This window comes from Pongo pygmaeus, chromosome 4 (assembly GCF_028885625.2).
Source record: "Pongo pygmaeus isolate AG05252 chromosome 4, NHGRI_mPonPyg2-v2.0_pri, whole genome shotgun sequence".
NCBI classification, from domain to species: Eukaryota; Metazoa; Chordata; class Mammalia; order Primates; family Hominidae; genus Pongo; species Pongo pygmaeus.
This window is the reverse complement of record NC_072377.2, coordinates 36,256,253-36,275,306: the sequence shown is the minus strand read 5'-3', so window position 1 is coordinate 36,275,306 and position 19,054 is coordinate 36,256,253. Positions and strand designations below refer to the sequence as shown.

General features: G+C 36.6%; 1 protein-coding gene across 4 annotated transcripts in view; it reads left to right on the top strand.

Moving 5' to 3' along the window:
• Positions 1-19,054, top strand: part of LMBRD2 (LMBR1 domain containing 2) — a 53,552-nt gene that overhangs the window by 9,876 nt on the left and 24,622 nt on the right. For all 4 annotated transcript variants that reach the window (XM_054487046.2, XM_054487047.2, XM_063664717.1 and 1 more), the window contains 4 exons: positions 818-913; positions 4,978-5,145; positions 5,905-6,115; positions 18,148-18,222. In XM_054487046.2, the coding sequence (XP_054343021.1) occupies positions 818-913; positions 4,978-5,145; positions 5,905-6,115; positions 18,148-18,222 (550 nt within the window). The remainder of the gene's footprint in view (positions 1-817; positions 914-4,977; positions 5,146-5,904; positions 6,116-18,147; positions 18,223-19,054) is intronic.

Sequence of the window (19,054 nt, the reverse complement as noted above, 5' to 3'; positions counted from 1 at the left end):
CAAACTTTTAAGTAAAAAGCTTATATATGTTGACTATAGCCTTTATGAATGCTTTCAGTAGTATTTGCATGCTGCTTTATGCATATTTTAAAAAAATCTAACTTGAGAAAAGGTAAATTTAAAATGCAGGTGTTACTTCCATTTGAAGCACTATTGAAAAAAACTGGATAAAGATCAGCAGTAGCTACAGATTGTTGCAAGTTCTTGGGATATCCTTCTAGCTTAGGAATATGGCTACATGGCAGAATTTATGATCAGAGACTCATCATATCTTCAGAAATTTAAACAGAATTATGTATAGTTGCTAGCATGCATCTCCATAGAAGCTATGTTATAGTGAGTGATTTAATTAGCATTACAATTTTCAGGAATTAATTACCTAATGTTTTCCCCTCCCAACCCCTATAACCTGAAAAAAAAAAACAAAAAAAAAACCCAACCTATAAATGGATTGTGTATTTGAAAGGTAATCATTAGAAATTTTATTTCATAATACATTTGCTTTTAATGATTGTTGCACTTTTAGTCTATTAGTTAAACATTAAGTTTTCTTTTTACCCAATGACTAAAAATACACTGAAAGTTGAAAACTTAAATGACATTTTCAGAACAATCTATTTTGTTGCTTTTGTGTGTTTTTTTAGTTTGGCAGTCAGCTTTGAATTTGAAAATTTCTGTGAAATTTTATGGGTTATTGATTATTAGAGTCAGTAATTTAAAATCTGAATGTAAATTAACTTGGCCACATGCAAATTAATTGTATAATTCATTTAAGTAGTCATTTATGATTAATTGGCTTTAACTTTTTATTCAACAGCCAGCATCCTTGTTTCAAGCCGTGGAGTTATATTCCTGATGGAATCATGCCAATTTTCTGGAGGGTAGTGTATTGGACGTCACAATTTTTAACGTGGTAAGTTACAGTAAAGGATAAAATTTTTTAAATTTTGGCTAAAGGAATAAAATGTTGTTTTTCAATCAATATAGTTTGGAATTTATTTATGTGTCATTTTTTTCCTTAAATCTCTATCCTCTCCCTTTCTGCTCTCTCAAGTGTGTCCCATCTTACAGAAAAAAGAAAAAGAAAAAAAACCACAAATAGAAAATAGAAAACAGAAACAAAGTTTCTGTTGTTACTGTTTCCTTTCAGTTATTGCCTTCTCTTTTGCCCTTCAGTCCAATCCTTCTTCCAGCCGCATTATTACATGAAACTGCCCTTGCTAAGGTCATATACTCTGGTTTTCTTTCTGTCTGCTTTCCCTAACCTTCTGAATTTCCTTTATGGGTGCCATTTCTGTTGCCCATTTTCTAAATGTTGGTCTTCCCTAGCGTCCTATCTTGGTCATCTTGTCAGACTCTTCCTGCGTAGCTGTAATTATAGCCGTGATTTCATTGACCAATAATGCATTCTGAATCTTTCTACCCATTATTTTTATCTTTCTGCTATGCTCCAAACTCATACTTATCTGCTGTCTACTAAGCATCTCTTAGATCTGCAAACAACTGCACTCTAAAACTGGAGGCACTGAACATTGCAAGAGAAAAATTACATAGCAGAGTAGTGCTTTTGTAAAATCTTGTCTATTAAATTCAACTGGGCTCTCAACATTGCTAGACTTTCCTTCTTTGTTTTTTTAGTTTGCTTTCTTTCCATTTTCTACAAGGAATATTTCCACTCACTTCAAACTTGTGTCCTCTTTATGGCTTTCTCTCTTGTACTCCCTAACAACAACAACAAAATCATCTTTACTCTTAGCCTCTTAGCAGATGACTACTTTCCATCCAGCAGTTAAAACAGGAGTCATCAGATGGCAGCTCTTTCAGCTTCTCACCAACAAATCTACATACCTACCCATCTTTTTTTCTTTCCCCTCCAAAGATGGAAGAGTCATGCTTGTTAAAGCCAATACTTCTGTCACAGGATCCTTAGGGATGTTGTTTTGCCAGCTGGAAACCTCTATGGCCAGTAGCACCTTTGCCTGAATTTTACTCAGGCCCATTGGGCTTATTCCGCTTACTCAGCCTGGCAGGTTGCACTTAGCTCATGCTCCTGGCTCTGATCTCATGCCTCCCAAGGGCAAGCCAGGCATGGAGTGGCGAGGGGTGTGTGAGTGAGTGAGCGTGGGATCCAGCCATTGAGCACAGCCAGACACGCTGGCTGCTGTGGCAGGGTGGGCAGCTCCAGGCACTGGCACAGGTGTCAGCTCTGTGCAAGCCTGTGGCTGGGTCAGATGCACTGCAAGCAGCTTCTGCTGTGGACACCTGCATCTGGATGAGAGGAATGTGGTGGTACCCAGAAGCTTGGAGATGCCAGAAACCTCAGAGCTCCAAAGAGGGTGTCACAGCCCTGGCTTGGGGAGCCCCTAGATCTGGGCTCCTGGAAGGGCCACAGCTCTTCTCTTCTTGTCACCTGCAACATGGCAAGTGGCAGAGGCATGTTTCAGCCCTGTTTGTGTTTCAGCTCCTTCAGTTCTGCCATTCAGCAGGTCCTGAGTTCTTGTCCTACGTCCAGGAAGAATGAGGTATGCGGACAACTGGAGGGTGAGCACGGTGAAGAGGTGCTTTATTGAGTGATAGTACAACTCTCAGGAGACCCAAAGTGGATAGCTCCTTTCTGCAGGCAGGTTGTCCTGACAAGTACAGCTCTCAGTGGAGAGGAGCCCCAGAGTGGGTAGCTCCTATCTGCAGGCAGGTTATCCCAATCGTCTGTGCAGCCCCCAGTCGAGGAGACCTGGAGTAGATAGCTCCTATCTGTAGTCAGGTTGTCCTGTCATCTACCTAAGTGGGGCTGAGTCTGGGGTTTTTATGGGCTTCAGAGAGGAGGAAGTGTGCACCAATTGGGCCATAGGCAGACCTGAAAAAAGCATCCTAAGTTCTCACTCTGGTCCACAGAACTGGTGGCCCGGCCCCCATGCTTCAGGCTGTCCCTGGCTTGAAGGTGGGGCTTCACTGGGGACCTGCCCGCTTCTGCCCAGGAGCCTATCTGCCTCCTGCCACCATCAATCATGTCATTTATGGCACCCAGGCTGTTCATGCCAACCAGTGCCTGCAGGCCCATGCTGAGCTGCCCTCAGCCCCACTATCAGTCTCCCTTCTGTGCTTGTTGGTGTCCAAAGTCCAGAGTGGGCTGAGGCAGCAGGGGGCTGGTGTCAGTGCTGCCCTGAGCGTGTGTGCACACCCAGCTAGGTTGCAACAGTGCCTGGATTCAGTCACAACTTTTCTCCAAAATCAGAGCAGGTGTCAGGAGCAGGTACTTCTAAGCCTGTAGGGGTATGGGGGCTTTCATCCCCCGAAAGTGCAGGGATGCCTGGATCCACAGCCACAGCTGGGCAGCTGCAGCTATGCCCAAGAGGGCAGGGCTCCTGCCCCACCAACTCTGAAGAGGGTGGGGCTCCCACCTCTTCCCAGCTCCTGCTAGCTCCATGGAGTGCACAGCCCCCTCCAATCCTCCCCCACTGTGGCCAGCATCTTTGCTGAGGCCACTCCAGACAAGCTGCTGCTGTCATCACTTCTTCCTAAAATATGGATCCATCCCCTTCAGCTCTTGTTACATACTTGTAGCTTTCAATTTCAACGAAGCATGCACATTTCTCTCATCTTTTGAAAAGAAAACAGAAACAAAAATGAAAGTCTCTCAATTCAGATTCCTTTCCAGCTCTGCCTTGTTGATCTGATCACAACTAAATTTTTTTAGAAACTTTTTAAAATTGAAGCATAAATTCATACCGAAAAATGCATAGATTGTGTTTAGTTTGACTTTTTTCAAAGTGAATACACCCATACACCAGCACGCAGATGATGTTATAGAACATTAGCAATGCCCCCAGAAGCCTCACTCACGCTTCCCTGTGTAGTCATCCCGCGGCACTCCCTGGAAGTAACCATGATTCTGACTTCCATCACCATAGATCAGTTTTTGCCTGTTTATGAACTTTATAAGCATAGAATTATACATTGTGAACTTTTTTGCATCTCTCTTTGCTCACGTATTTGGGAAATTCATCTATGCTGTGCTGTATGTATCAGTATTCTGTTCTTTTCCATTTCTGTAACATACCCCATTATATGTATATGCCATAGTTTATCCTACCCAGCCAAACTTCTTAAATAAATTCTCGATATTTGATATCTCCACTTGCTTATTGTTTACTTATTTCTTAACCATAGTACTCTGCTTTCTATTCTCAATCCTCCACTTATACATACAGGTTCTTAATTTACTTCACCTCTTGGCGGCATTTGATTCTCTCTCTCCACTTTAACTTTCCTCTCCTAGTTCCTAATCCATATGCTCCTTGGTTTTCTTCCTTGCCCCACTATTATTCTGTCTCAGTCTCTTGCTGGTCTACCCTCCTTCTGTTCTCTACCTCTCTTAAAAGTTGATATTTCTCAGAGATCTGTCTCAGTTCTTTCCTTCACATTCTCCATACTCATTCTTCCAGTTGAGTATCTACTGATGTTATTTCACTGCCATTGATACAGTGATGACTTCGGAAGCTATCCATATTTTTAGTCCTCTCTCCTGAACCCTGAAGCTGGGTTTGTGTGCAGCTCCTCTTGGATGTCTCCTAGGTACTACTTCAAAGTCAGTATGCTGTCAACTGACCTTCTCCCTTTTTGCTGCTTACCACCATCATCACCCTTCCCCCTCCCAACTAGTTCCAATTTTGTTCCTCTTTTATCCATTCTCCATGCTGAAGCCTTAGAAAACTAAAATTTGATCAAAAATGTTTTCTTTGAATGTAGTCCAGACTCTTCATAAAGGCTTTAAAGACCTATTTGCTTTCCCTAAAATTTTATATTACAAAAATACTCAGTCATCTATTATAGTTATTAAGTATTCATGATTATTTATAAACATTTATTAGTGAGAAGAACTATTCATTAAAATTGAGATTCACATATTTCTGGCACTTTGAGGTTATACAGACATATCAATTATTTGGATTTTTAATCATATTTTTTCTATCCATCTAGGATTCTCTTACCTTTTATGCAGTCATATGCAAGATCAGGAGGGTTTTCCATCACTGGAAAGATCAAAACTGCACTAATTGAGAATGCAATCTACTATGGCACCTATTTGCTGATTTTTGGAGCATTTTTAATTTATGTAGCTGTAAACCCACATTTACATTTAGAATGGTAAGAAAAGTAGTCTTCTTAACATTGCTTTAATGTATGTTTGCATTTTTAAAAAATCATTTTTAACTTCATATGTCAGGTAAAAAGACATTTCATTGAGAAATATATTGTTACATATTTTATGGATTTCCCCAAAAGAATATGTAAATAATCCATATTACTAAGAAAGGAAATACGGAATGACATCTTTAAATATAGATTTTAGGCAAAAGATTAATGGTTAGTCTAATGGCTATATATTAAAAGTAATAACCCTTATGATTTTTGGATAGAATTTCAAAATTTTTATGATAAAATTACTGGCTTTATTTTTCATTGGAACTTGTGATTTTTTTTTTGTTTTGATTATAATTTGAAGGCATATTTGTTCTTAATGTTACCTTAGATTTAGATATTTCAATAAAATTGAAATCTGTTTTATACTTATGATTTGTAATATATGTGAAGGTCTACATCTGAAAATTTAGGAATAGATCAGCAGTGCTAGGTCTCACTATTGTATTCCTGAGATTTGCTAGGTCAGCAACACAGGTTAATTTGAAACATTTTCAAACTTCTTTTGTTTAATATAGAATAAGAAATCACCTAATGGAAAATGTTTCCTTTGGGAAAATATATACATATTATTGCCATGAATTATTCTAGATGCTAATTTTAACTGCAATAGAAACAGTGTCTCCTGTGTTAAAGTCTATTTATGCAGTCACATTTTATCTTTCCATTAAAATATACATATTATCTGTTGTTTCCCTTTCTTAGGAACCAGCTGCAGACAATTGGGATAGCTGCTGCAAATACATGGGGTCTGTTTCTTCTTGTGTTGTTGTTGGGGTATGGCTTAGTGGAAATTCCTCGATCATACTGGAATGGAGCAAAAAGGGGTTATCTACTTATGAAAACATATTTTAAGGCAGCCAAACTGATGACAGAGAAAGCAGATGCAGAAGAGAATTTGGAAGATGCCATGGAGGTAAGCAAGTTTGAACCTTATAAGCAATAGTCACTAAGTCATGTGTATCCCCTTTTAGTCACTTTTGGTTTGTTGTTGTTAGTGCATTGATGGGCTTCAGATTGCAAAACTGGTGTTGTGCAGTCCTTCAGGATGTCTCATCCAGGATGACTTTTTAGCAGTTCAGCCTCATGATGTGTCTTGTCCATCTTCTGTCTGACAGAGATTCACGGAAAATATATTCAATAGTGCAGGGCTATGCCTATTATTTTGAGGTAACTTTTAATAGTACCCTCTTTTATTTTCAAAAGTCTCCCAGATTAAATGATAAATTGTATGGTTACCCTAACGTAGTAGAACTGAGAATAATGACCAGAGGACACTTATTTCCGAAAGGTTAACCTAAGTTAATCTCACCAATTCTGGAAACCTCTTTAAAGAACAATTTGCATGGGAGTTTGTATTGGTAAGTTTTGTTTCCTATCTGTAATCTTAATAAGACACTTCATTCTACTTGATGACTTAACCCAGTTTCACAAAGTTGTTGAAAGTATAACTTTCAATACTGTACATAAAAATATACAACAAATTATAAAATTTTTCTGTGTTAAATAAAAATTTTGTTATGGATTTAAAGAGAATGTGTTATGGATTCACATTTTTGCTCCCCAGGGAAAATATGCTACTCAGCTGATGATACTCTTCAAATTAAAACTCCTGTTGAAGGCTTTTCATTCATGTTAGAATAAACTCCAAAATATTTTAATGCAGCCTACAGAAAAATAATTTGGCCTATGTTTAGCTCTCCAGCTGTATCCCAAGCCTCTATCTTCTCGCACTGGTCATCTTTGGTTTCTCAAACTTGCTAATGGTGATGAAATAATAAACAATTCTATAGACTTAATATTTACCTAACACTCAACTTTCATTCCTCAAACTTAGTAATGGTGATAATTATAGTAAACAATTATATAGACTTACTATTTGCCTAAGAGGGACTTTCTAAGCACTATATGTATATTTAATTCTCATGACTTTATGATAGAGATTTTTGTAAATCCCCATTCTATAAATGAAGAATATGAGGCACAGAGAGATTAAGTAACTTTCTCATGTCTACATGGCTAGGAAGTGATAAGAGCCAGACAGTCTTGCCTTTAACAGGGACTGACAAACTTTTCTGTAAAGGGCCAGATAGTAAATATTTTAGGCTTTGTGTGCAATATCATTTCTATTGCAACTACTCTGTCATTGTAGGATGAAAGCAGCCATAGCCGTAAATAAATGAATGAGAGTGGGTGTGTTCTAGTATGAGAACAAATAGTGAACTGAATTGATCTGGCTTGATGACCGTATGCTTAATCATTACACACATTGTCTTTCTTTTCTATCTTTGAGCATGCTATTCCCAAACTATTAGAATGCTCTTTTCAGCACTCTCTTCAGCTAATTCCTATTTCATTTTCAAGTCTTAACATAAATGAGAATTCTTCAGGGAAGCTTTATTAGCTTCCTAGGACTGCTGTAACAAAACTACCACAAACTGGGTGGCTTAAACAATAGAAAATATTGGCTCACAGTTCTGGAGACTAACGTTCAAGATTAAGGTGTCTTCAGGGTTGGTTCCTTCTGAGGGCTCTAGGGAAAATCTGTTCCATGTTTGTCTTCTAGCTTCTGGTGGTTTGCGATCTTTGGCATTCCTTGACTTGTAGACCCCTGCCTTCATCTTCACATGGTGTTCTCCCTGTGTGCCTGTGTCCAAACTTCATTGTTTTGTAAGGACACCAGTCATATTGGATTAGAGTTCATCCCACTCCAGTATAACCTCATCTTAACTTAGCTAATTAAATCTGCAACAACCCTATTCCAAATAAGATCACATGTTAAGATACTGGAGGTTAGGTTTCAGGGGACACAATTCAACCCATAACATCTTCCCTGATTGTCCAGACTGTTAAACACTCAGCAACCATTTTTTAAATGAATGAATAAATGAACAAATGAATGTATACTGTGATTAGAAAATTTTATGTTGGCTTTGCAGCATTTATTCTCTACAAAATGTAAGAACTACAGCAGAAAATATTGATTTAAATGTAGGAGTGAGTCTGTAAATAGTATTATTTAAATTGAAATGATTAAATTTCCTGTTATATTCAACATTCCTATGATGAATGTTGTTACATCTTTTGAAAGAAGATAATTTATATTTGATAAATTTTACATTTATATTTGAAATTTTGAATTTTGGAAAAAATTGAAATAATTGAAAACTGATATTTCAATAAGATACTTATATTTGATAAAAGAAATTAATTTAAGTTTGATAGCGTTCCATCCAAAAGTTGGTATTAAATTCAGTTGTTTCAGATTTGAGGAATTTGGATTTCACTAATTTATTCAACATTCCTACAAAAAAAATAAACCCAGGTATTATTTGAGTTATGGATTTTCCCTAGAGGAAGCTTTGCTGTCTGAATAAAATAGATTTTGTTGTTGTTATTTTAAAATAGGAGTCCTCTACTTAGAAATAAGATGTGGAAAATTAAGGACCAGCATTGGTGACTTCTCTGCTATTTTAGTATAGTATTCTTAGGTTTTAAGCTGTGTAAAAAAGTTTAGATAAGAAACTGCTCTTTAAAAATGGTTGTTTTGAAAATAGCAGTAAGTACACATAGATAGCAGGAGAACTCTGAACCTCTTTCCATCAAAAACAATGCATGATTTCTCAGGTATGAATTTCTTTTTTGTTTGTTTTTCTGGGGTTTTAAAAAATTTTTGTACATGCTCTTCACCTCAAGCATTTATTTTTCTGTATGTTACAAACAATCCAATTATATTCATTTAGTTATTTTAAAATGTACAATTACATTATTGACTGTAGTCACCCTGCTCTATCAAATACTGGATATTATTCACTCTAACTATATTTTTGTACCCATTAACCATTCCCACTTCCCACCCTCCCCTCTACCCATAACCCCTCCCAGCCCCATAAATAAGTGGGAACAGGTGAAGTTTGTCTTTCTGTGCCTGGCTTATTTCACTTAACATAGTGACCTCTAACTCCACCCATATTATTGCAAATGACTGGATCTCATTCTTTTTGATGGCTGAATAGTACTCTGTTGTGTATATGTATCACGTTTTCTTTATCCATTCATACGTTGATGGACACTTAGGTTGCTTCCAAATCTTAGCTATTGTGAGTACTGCTGCAATAAACTTGGGAGTGCAGACGTTTCTTTGATATAGTGATTTCCTTGTTTTGGTTATATACCTAGCAGTGGAATTGCTGAAACACATGGTAGCTTTTTTTTTTTTTTTTTTTAATTTTTTTGAGGAGCCTCCAAACTGTTCTCCATAGTAGTTGTACTAATTTACATTACGTTATTGTCTGTCTTTTGGATAAAACCCATTTTAACTGGGGTGAGATGATATCTCATTGTAGCTTTGATTTACATCTTTTTGATGATTAGTGATTCAAAAATCAGTAGCATTTCTATATGTCAACAGCAAACAATCTGAAAAAGAAACCCCATTTACAATTGCTATAACACAAATAAAATATCAAGGAATTAGCCAAATAAGTGAAAGATCTCTATAATGAAAACTATAAAATGCCTGTTTTTGCCTGTTTGCCATTTGTATGTCTTTTTTTTTTTGAGAAATTCAAATTTTTTGCCCATTTTTAAATGGATTATTACATTTTTTTTTCTCATGGAGTTGTTTGAATTCCTTATATATTCTGGTTATTAACCTCTTGTCAGAAGGATAGTTTACAAATATTTTCTCCTATTCTGTGGGTTATGTCTTCATTTTGTTGATAGTTTCCTTTGCTGTGCAGAAGCTTTTTAACTTGATGTGATCCCATTTGTTCACTTTTGCTTAGATTTCCTGTGCTTGTAGGTTATTACTTAATAAATCTTTGCCCAGTCCAATATCCCGGAGAGTTTCTCCAATGTTTTCTTGTATTAGTTTCATAGTTTGAGTTCTTAGATTTAAGTCTTTAAATCATTTTGATTTGATTTTTATATATGGGGAGATACCTGGTCTAGTTTCATTCTTCTGCATATATCCAGTTTTCCAGTTTTCCTGGGACCATTTATTGAAGAGACTATCCTTTCCTCATTGTATGTTCTAGGAGCCCTTGTCAAAAATGAGTTCACTGTAGATATATGGATTTATTTTGGGGTTCTGTATTCTGTACCATTGGTCTGTTTTTATCCTAACACCATGCTGTTTTGGTTATCATTTTATTATGTAGTTTAAAGTCAGATAATGTGATTCCTCAAGTTTTGCACTTTTTACTCAAGATAGCTTTGGCAGTTGAGGCTCTTTTGTGGTTCCATATAAATTTTAGGATTGCTTTTTCTATTTCTGTTAAGAATGTTGTTGGTATTTTGATAGAGATTGCATCAAAATTGTAGATTGCTTTGGGTAGTATGGACATTTTAACAATATTGATTCTTCCAGTGCATGAAAATGGAATACCTTTTTTTGTGTGTGTCCTCTTCAATTCCTTGCATCAGTGTTTTATAGTTTTCATTGTAGAGATCTTTCACTTATTTGGCTAATTCCTTGGTATTTTATTTGTGTTATAGCAATTGTAAATGGGATTTCTTTTTCAAATTGTTCACGGTTGACATATAGAAATGCCACCGATTTTTGAATGTTGATTTTGTGTACTGCAGCTTTACGGAATTTGTGTATCACTTCTAATAGTTTCTTGGTGGAGTTTTTAGGTTTTTCCAAATGTAAGATTTATCACCTGAAAACAGGATAATTTGACTTCTTTCTTTCTAATTTTGATGCCCTTTATATCTTTCTCTTCTCTGATTGCTTTACCTAGGACTTCCAGTACTATATTGAATAACAGTGGTGAAAGTGGGCATCCTTGTCTTGTTCTGGATCTTAAAGGAAAGGCTTTCAATTTTTCCCCATTCAGTATGATACTAGCTGTGGGTCTGTCATATATGACTTTTATAGTGTTGAGGTATGTTCCCTGTATATTCAGGGTTTTTTAGGGTTTTTATCATAAAGGGATGCCGAATTTTATCAATGCTTTCTCAGCATCAATAGAAATGATCATATGGTTTTTTCCTTCATTCTATTAATATGATATATCACATTGATTGATTTGCATATGTCAAACCATTCTTGCATTCCTGGTATAAATCTGAATTGATCAGATGGATAACCTTTTCAACGTGTTCTTGAATTCATTTTGCTAGTGTTTTCTTGAGGAGTTTTGCATGAGTGTCTATCAGGGATATTGGCCTGCAGTTTTCTTTTTTTGATGTGTCTGTTTCTGGTTTTGGAATCAGGGCAATACTGGCCTCATAGATTGAGTTTGGAAGTATCCCTCCTCCTCTGTTTTTCAGAATAGTTTGGGTAGGATTTGTGTTAGTTCTTTAAATGTTTGGTAAAATTCAGCAGTGAAGCCATTGGGTCCTGGGCTTTTCTTTGCTGGGAGACTTTTTATTACGACTTTGATTTTATTACTTGTTGTCAATCTGTTCAGGTTTTGGATTTCTTCATGGTTTGATCTTGGTAGGTTGTATGTGTCTAGGAATTTGTCCATTTCTTCTAGGTTTTCCAATTCATTGGCATATAGTTGCTCATTAGAAGTCTCTGATAATCCTTTGAATTTCTGCAGCATCAGTTGTAATGTCTTTTTTATCAATTCAGCCACTCTGTGTCTTTTGATTGAAGAGTTTAGTTCATTTACATTCAGTGTTAGTATTGATAAGTGAGGACTTACTCCTGCCATTCTGTTGTTTTCTGGTTATTTTGTGATATTCTTTTCTTTCCTTCCTTCCTGTCTTCCTTTTTGTGAAAGTGATTTTCTCTGGTGGTATGTTTTAACTTCTTGCTTCTTATTTTTTGTGTATCTGTTGTATGCTTTTTGGTTTGAGGTTACTTGAGGCTTGTGAGTAATATCTTATAGCCTGTTATTTTAAACTGATGACAACTTGACATTGACTGCAAAAATAAACAGAGAAAACTAATAAAAACTCTAGATTTCACTTCATCCCTCCACTTTTTAACTTTTTATTTCTATTTATGTATTATTATACTATCTGTGTCTTAAAAAGTTGTTATTTTTCTTTCTTTATTTTATTATTATTATACTTTAAGTTTTAGGGTACATATGCACAATGTGCAGGTTTGTTACATAAGTATACATGTGCCATGTTGGTGTACTGCACCCATTAACTCGTCATTTACATTAGGTATATCTCCCAATGCTATCCCTCCCCCCTCCCCCCACCCCACAACAGACCCCGGTGTGTGATGTTCCCCTTCCTGTGTCCATGTGTTCTCATTGTTCAATTCCCACCTATGAGTGAGAACATGTGGTGTTTGGTTTTTTTCCTTGTGGTAGTTTGCTGAGAATGATGGTTTCCAGCTTCATCCATGTCCCTACAAAGGACATGAACTCATCCTTTTTTTGACTGCATAGTATTCCATGGTGTATATGTGCCACATTTTCTTAATCCAGTCTATCATTGTTGGACATTTGGGTTGGTTATTTTTCATTGGTTTGTCTCAAGATATGAGTAGTTTTCACACCGTAATCATAGTGTTAATAATATTCTTTATTTTTCTGTGTACTTGCTATTACCAATGAGTTTTGTACCTTCAGATGATTTTTATTGCTCATCAATGTCCTTTTCTTTCAGAATGAAGAACTCCCTTTAGCATATCTTATAGAACAGGACTGGTATGGACGAAATCTCTCAGCTTTTGTTTGTCTGGAAATGTTTATTTCTCTTTCATGTTTGAAGAATATTTTCACTGGATGTGTTATTCTAGGATAAGTTTTTTTTTTTTTTTTTTTTTTTCTGTCAGCATTTTAAATATATCCTGTCACTCTCCTGGCCTGTAAGGTTTCCACTGAGAAGCCTGTTGCCAGATGTATTGGAGCTCCATTGTGTGTTATTTGTTTCTCTTCTCCTGCTGCTTTTAGGATCCTTGCTTTATCCTTGACCTCAGGGAGTTTGATTATTAAATGTCTTGAGATAGTCTTATTTGAGATAAATCTGCTTGGTGTTCTATAATCTTCTTGTGCTTGAATATTGATATCTTTCTCTAGGTTTGGGAAGTTCTCTATTATTATCACTTTGAATATACTTTCTACCCTTATCTCTCACTGTACCTCCTCTTTAAGGCCAATAACTCTTAGATTTGCCCTTTTGAGGCTATTTTCTAGATTTTGTAGACATTTGTCATTCTTTTTTATTATTTTTTGTCTCCTCTAACCGTATTTTCAAATAGCCAAATTTTCAAGTGTCTTCTAGCTCACTGATTCTTTCTTCTGCATGATCAATTCTGCTGTTAAGATACTCTCATGCATTCTTCAATATGTCAATGCATTTTTCAACTCCAGAATTTCTACTTGATTATTTTTAATTCTTTCAACAGCTTTGTTAAATTTACCTGATAGGATTCTGAATTCCTTCTCTGTGTTACCTTGAATTTTGTTGAGTTTCCTTGAAACAGCTATTTTGAATTCTCCGTCTGAAAGGGCACATATCTCTGTGTCTTCAGGATTGGTCCCTGGTGCCTTGTTATTTATTTTATTTAATTTTTTTGAGGCAGGGTCTCACTGTGTTGCCCAGGCTGGAGTTCAGTGGCATGATTTTGGCTCACTGCAGTCTTCACCTCCTGGACTCAAGTCATCCTCTCACGTCAGCCTCCCAAGTAGCTGGTAGCTGGTACTACAGGCACATACCACCACCCAGCTAATTTTTGTGTTCTTGTAGTGACAGGGTTTCACCATGTTGCCCAGGCTGTTCTCAAACTCCTGAGTTCAAGTGACTTCCAGCCTCAGCCTCCCAAAGTGCTGGAATTACAGGAGTGAGCCACTGTACTTGGCCCTGGTGCCTTATTTAGTTCGTTTGGTGAGGTCATGTTTTTCTGGATGGGCCTGATTCTTGTGGATGTTCGACGGTGTCTGGACATTGAAAAGTTAGGTGTTCTTTATAGTTTTTGCAGTGTGGGCTTATTTGTAGCCATCCTTCTTGGAAAGGCTTTCCAGGTATTTGAAGGGACTTGGGTATTGTAATCTAAGTTTTTGGTCACTACAGCTGTATCTATATTAGGGGACACCCCAAGTCCTGTAATGCTGTGGTTCTTGCAGACTTGGAGATGTGTGCCACCTTGGTGGTCTTGGTTAAGATCGGGAAGAATTCTGTGGAGCACCAGGCAGAGACTCTTGTTCTCTTCCCTTACTTTATCCCGAACAACTGGAGTCTCTGTCTTTGTCCTGAGCTGCCTGGAGGTGGGGGAGGGGTGTCTCAAGCACCCCTGTGGTCACCATCACTGGGACTGCACTGGGTTAGACCTGAAGTTATCATGGCACTGCGTCTCGCCCAAGGCCCACGGTAACCACTGCCTGGCTACCGTCTATGTTTACTCAAGGCCCTGGTCCTCTATAGTCAGCAGGTGGCAAAGCCACCCGAGCTTTTGTTCTTCCCTTCAGAGTGGCAAGTTCTCCCTGAGTTGGGGTGTGTCCAGAGGTGCCATCTGGGAGCCAGGTCCTGGAGCCAAAAACTATAGGAATCTACCTGTGGCTAAACTGGCACGCAAGCCACAGAACAAAGTCCTTCTCACGCTTTCCTCCCCTTTCTACAAGCAGAGGAGTCTCTCCCCATGGCCACTACTGCCCCAGGGCCACAATGAGTACATCCTCATTACCTCCAGTGTTCATTCAAGGCCCAGGATCTCTTCAGTCAGCTTTTGGTGAATGCTGCCATGCCTGGGACTTTCCCTTCAGGGCACTGGACTCCCATCTGACCCAGAGAAGGTTCAACAATGCTGTCTAAGAGCCAAGTCCTGCAATCTGGGGCCCCAAGAGCCCACTTAGTACTATAGCGAACAGTGGCTGAGGTTGTACCTTGTTTTTTGGTTTTTATGAAGGCACTTTTTTGTGTGGATAGTTGCTTAATTTGGTGTTCCTATGAGGAGGACAATCAGTGGAGACTTCTGTTCAGCCATCTTGCTCCACCTCCTGTGTATGAATTTCTCTGGCCATATACTTCAAGGTATTTTGGGATTCTTTCCGCTTTTCTGAATATCTGGAAACTTATAAACTTGAGGAGAAATGTATTTATCATTTAAAAAATACTTACTTCTTCCTGCCATGTTAAGTGCTATGCAGAACTGGCCAGAATAGAAATTCTTATTCTACTGACTTTCTAGAGTAGAAAATTGGACAGAGTCCCTTACAGTATATGGTAAATGTGACATGAACGATGAAAATGCTCTAGTATGGAGAGGTATCACTACTGAATAACAGTCAGAGGACATGAAGTATGGCCTGGGCCTTGCGGGATGGGTAGAATTTTGATAGCTGTTAACATTCTGGGCAGATATCAGGAAGTTTTAAAACCAAATTAATTTGAGCATAAAGTTTACGTTGGAAAGATAAAGCTATATCTTGGCTTTGAATGCCATACTGAGAAGTCCAGTCATTTGACAGATAACAAAATTCAATCACTTTATTAGTAATTATTTTTTCAGCTATCCATTTAATCTCCCAAATGTAGTTTTATAAAAACTGTTTGGTATTTTTATGATATGTTTCTCTCTGAAATTGATATATGCATTTGTGTGTCTGTTACCTTTCTTTGAAGCATTAATAAAACTTATAAACTATGTCAAATCATTCAAAAGGTATTTGCTAGATGGCCGAAAAGGTCACCTCTACCTTTTATCATTTTTCTAGATAGAGAATTTTAGGGAGGGAGGAACAGCTACTTATTTCCACTGAAAACTGCCTGTTAGCCTCCCTTCATGAATGCTGTCTGACCTGCTTAGAAAAGAATTTGACAAGACACAGTAATGAAAGAGTTCAAAGTTACATTATTTTGTATGAAGAAGGCAAACAGTATATTTCAAATACTTTCCATGCTTTATTAAAATTATGAACTTTTGAAGGAACCCTAAATTTATAACAGATATAGCAAATGTTAATTGTTTCAGTACTTGTTTTTTAATATGGCTAAATAATTTAAAGAAAAAAACGTGATATTTCACATATAATATATAAACAAATTGTATAGTTCGTATTCAAAGTATGATAAATTTGTGCTAACAAGTCAAGAAACTTTAAGGCAGCTTAGTAATGGAAAATAGATGTAATGATGCTTCCAGGTAACCTCTTAAAAACCCAAGTCTTATCTTGTCACTGTCATGTGTAGGCCTCACACATTAACCTCAAAATAAACCATGATTAAGGGCTTCTAGGATCACTTTGATCTTGCTCTTTCAGCCTGATCCAGTGCTATGCAGACCCTTAATCTCCCTTTCCCTATAATCACACTGGACTTTTTCAGTCCCTTCAAGTAATGTGCTCACTTAGGCCTGGAGGCCTTTATGTGTCCTGTCCCTGTCTCTCTGCCTGGAATATTCTAGTCTCTCCTTTTGGTTGACTGACTTCTATATATTTTGTTTCATCTCATTTTAAATAATCAGTTAATCAGAATCTACGTTCTCCCCTCTCAGAGCACCTCATACTTTGACAGTAGTTTCCACATCATTTTTATTTATGTTTGTTTTCCTCATTAAGCTAAATTCCTTTACAGGAATAGTGTCTACTGGTACAGATTATTTATAAAGTATGCATATTCTAAATTTCAATAGGTGTTGTGAAATTACCTTTAAATAGATTATATCACTTTTTGCTGTGTATTGGAGGGCCTGTTTTCCCACAGTCTTAACCTCTTTACATGATATCAATTTTGAAAAAAGCTTCTTATTTTTAAAATCTGTAACTTTTTAGTGAGCTCAAATATCTTTTTAGACATTTATTGGCCAATTGTATTTTTTTCTATATTCCCATTTTTCTGTTGATTTGTAAGAGCTCATCACACATTAAGGATAATGAGTCTGTCATATAAATTACAAATATTTTTTCGCAATTTTGTCTATGTGCTAGATGGCTTCTCCGCCTTGAGTTTTGTATCCCTTAAAAAGCTGCTCTACTCTATGCCCCAGAATGTTCTTCTAAATATCCTGCTCACTTCTCTTATGCTTTCCAGGCTGTGAACATGCTATTTCACCTGACTAAAACAGTGGTTTCAACTTCTTAAAAATTTCATGAATATTATAGAATATTGTGATTCCTTAGGAACTACTGGTTCTAAAGAGTCTTCTCTTTAACCCTTTTGTGCCTTTTATACTCAGAATTGCTTATTTAATTATCCATTATTGGACTGAAATTTTAAGACTGACAATTCCTTGTCTTCTCTCCCCACCCTCCAGTATGGATTACGGGGGCCTTACACCTAGCACAGTACTGGCAAATAGTATGCTGTTTTGTTTGTCTGTTTTTAAGTTATTCTATTTTTAAATTTTAATCTATTTATTTATTTATTTATTTATTTATAGACCAGGTTATGAGACTGGCTAATGTTTGTAATTTTGGTAGAGACAGGGTTTCACCATATTGTCAAAACTGGTCTTAAACTCTGGGACTCAAGTGATCCACCTGCCTCAGCCTCCCAAAGTGCTGGGATTACAGGCCTGAGCCACTGTGCCCGCCAGTAGATAGTGTGCTCCTTATAAGCAAGTATGGAGTTAATCAATCATGACTGCTCTAGAATACTCTTCTATTGGAAAGGAGCTGGTACTTTGTGACATTTGTGGCCTTTTCTGGTTGCTCTGGTTTTTCACTGTATTTTACATAATGAGATAATTGATCTTGGTGAGTAAGGCAGAGGAACATAGCCCTATTCTTTTAGGACCATAAAGTTTGTCTGATCTTTTGTGGACTTTTAAATAGTGCTTATTCTTTTTTGTGTACCAAGTAATGAAGTGATGAGAGAGTGAATCTAGAAAGTAAGGAAAAGTTCAGGGTATAGAAATAGCTATTCAGTGACTTTGTATTTTTACTTGTGTTCTTAAGAACCTTTATTCATGTAATGCAAAGTAATTTGTGTTGAAGTTGAACTTGTGAGAAAATATATAGTACCTAATGCATTCTCATTTGGAATATGTGATCTGTAGAAATGGAAATATTTTTATTTATTTTACTGTTTTTATAGGAGGTTCGTAAAGTGAATGAAAGCATCAAGTATAATCACCCATTGAGAAAATGTGTTGATACAATACTTAAAAAGGTAATGAAATCATCTTGTCTGTTTCCTTTTGAAATATACACTTATATAATATTATACCAAAAGTACCAGAAAAGTATGAAAACAGCCTATAGCTGAGGTCTTCTAAATTCATTTTCATAGAAATATCAACCAAACACCATTTGTACTTTGAATTTTTTTAATTACTGCAAGTTTAACACTAATTATTGGCAGTATTTTCTATTGAAATATGGAGATAGAGGTTGACTAATATATAAGGATTGTTATGACAATGATGGAAGTAAACCTTTAAAATGTCATTGTATATGTTCACTAAAGGCATATCTCCTATAAGAAAACAAACTAAGGCCTCAATAATATCTTACAATCAGCTGCCTACACGTTATTTTACAAATATATTTCATTAATATATTCATGACATATCATAAAATGAGCGATGTTAACATAGATATTTAATAAACTATACAGTTAAGGTTTTGATGCATTGGTATTGAATTAGGGGTATTCATATACTTCCAAAAATGGTTATTTGCAGTTCCCCAGTTGTCTTTTAAACCCACAGAACCATGGAAATATTTATTTTCCTAGATTTTAAATCTCTTATACTGATTCTTGTGTAGTGTTCTGTTTGGCTAAGATAATACTCATGGAATCACTTTTCTAACTATTTATCTCACATTTGCTACTTTTTGAGAACTACTAAGAGAGGTTAAGTTGCCCAAGTTCATATAGGTAATAAGTGAGTAGTAGTATGGAAGATGACTTTAAATGCATGTATTTATTTCTCTGTGCTATGCCTTTCAAATATTCAGCACCTTGGATTTGTCATGATTTTGCTTCATTCTTTAGCTAG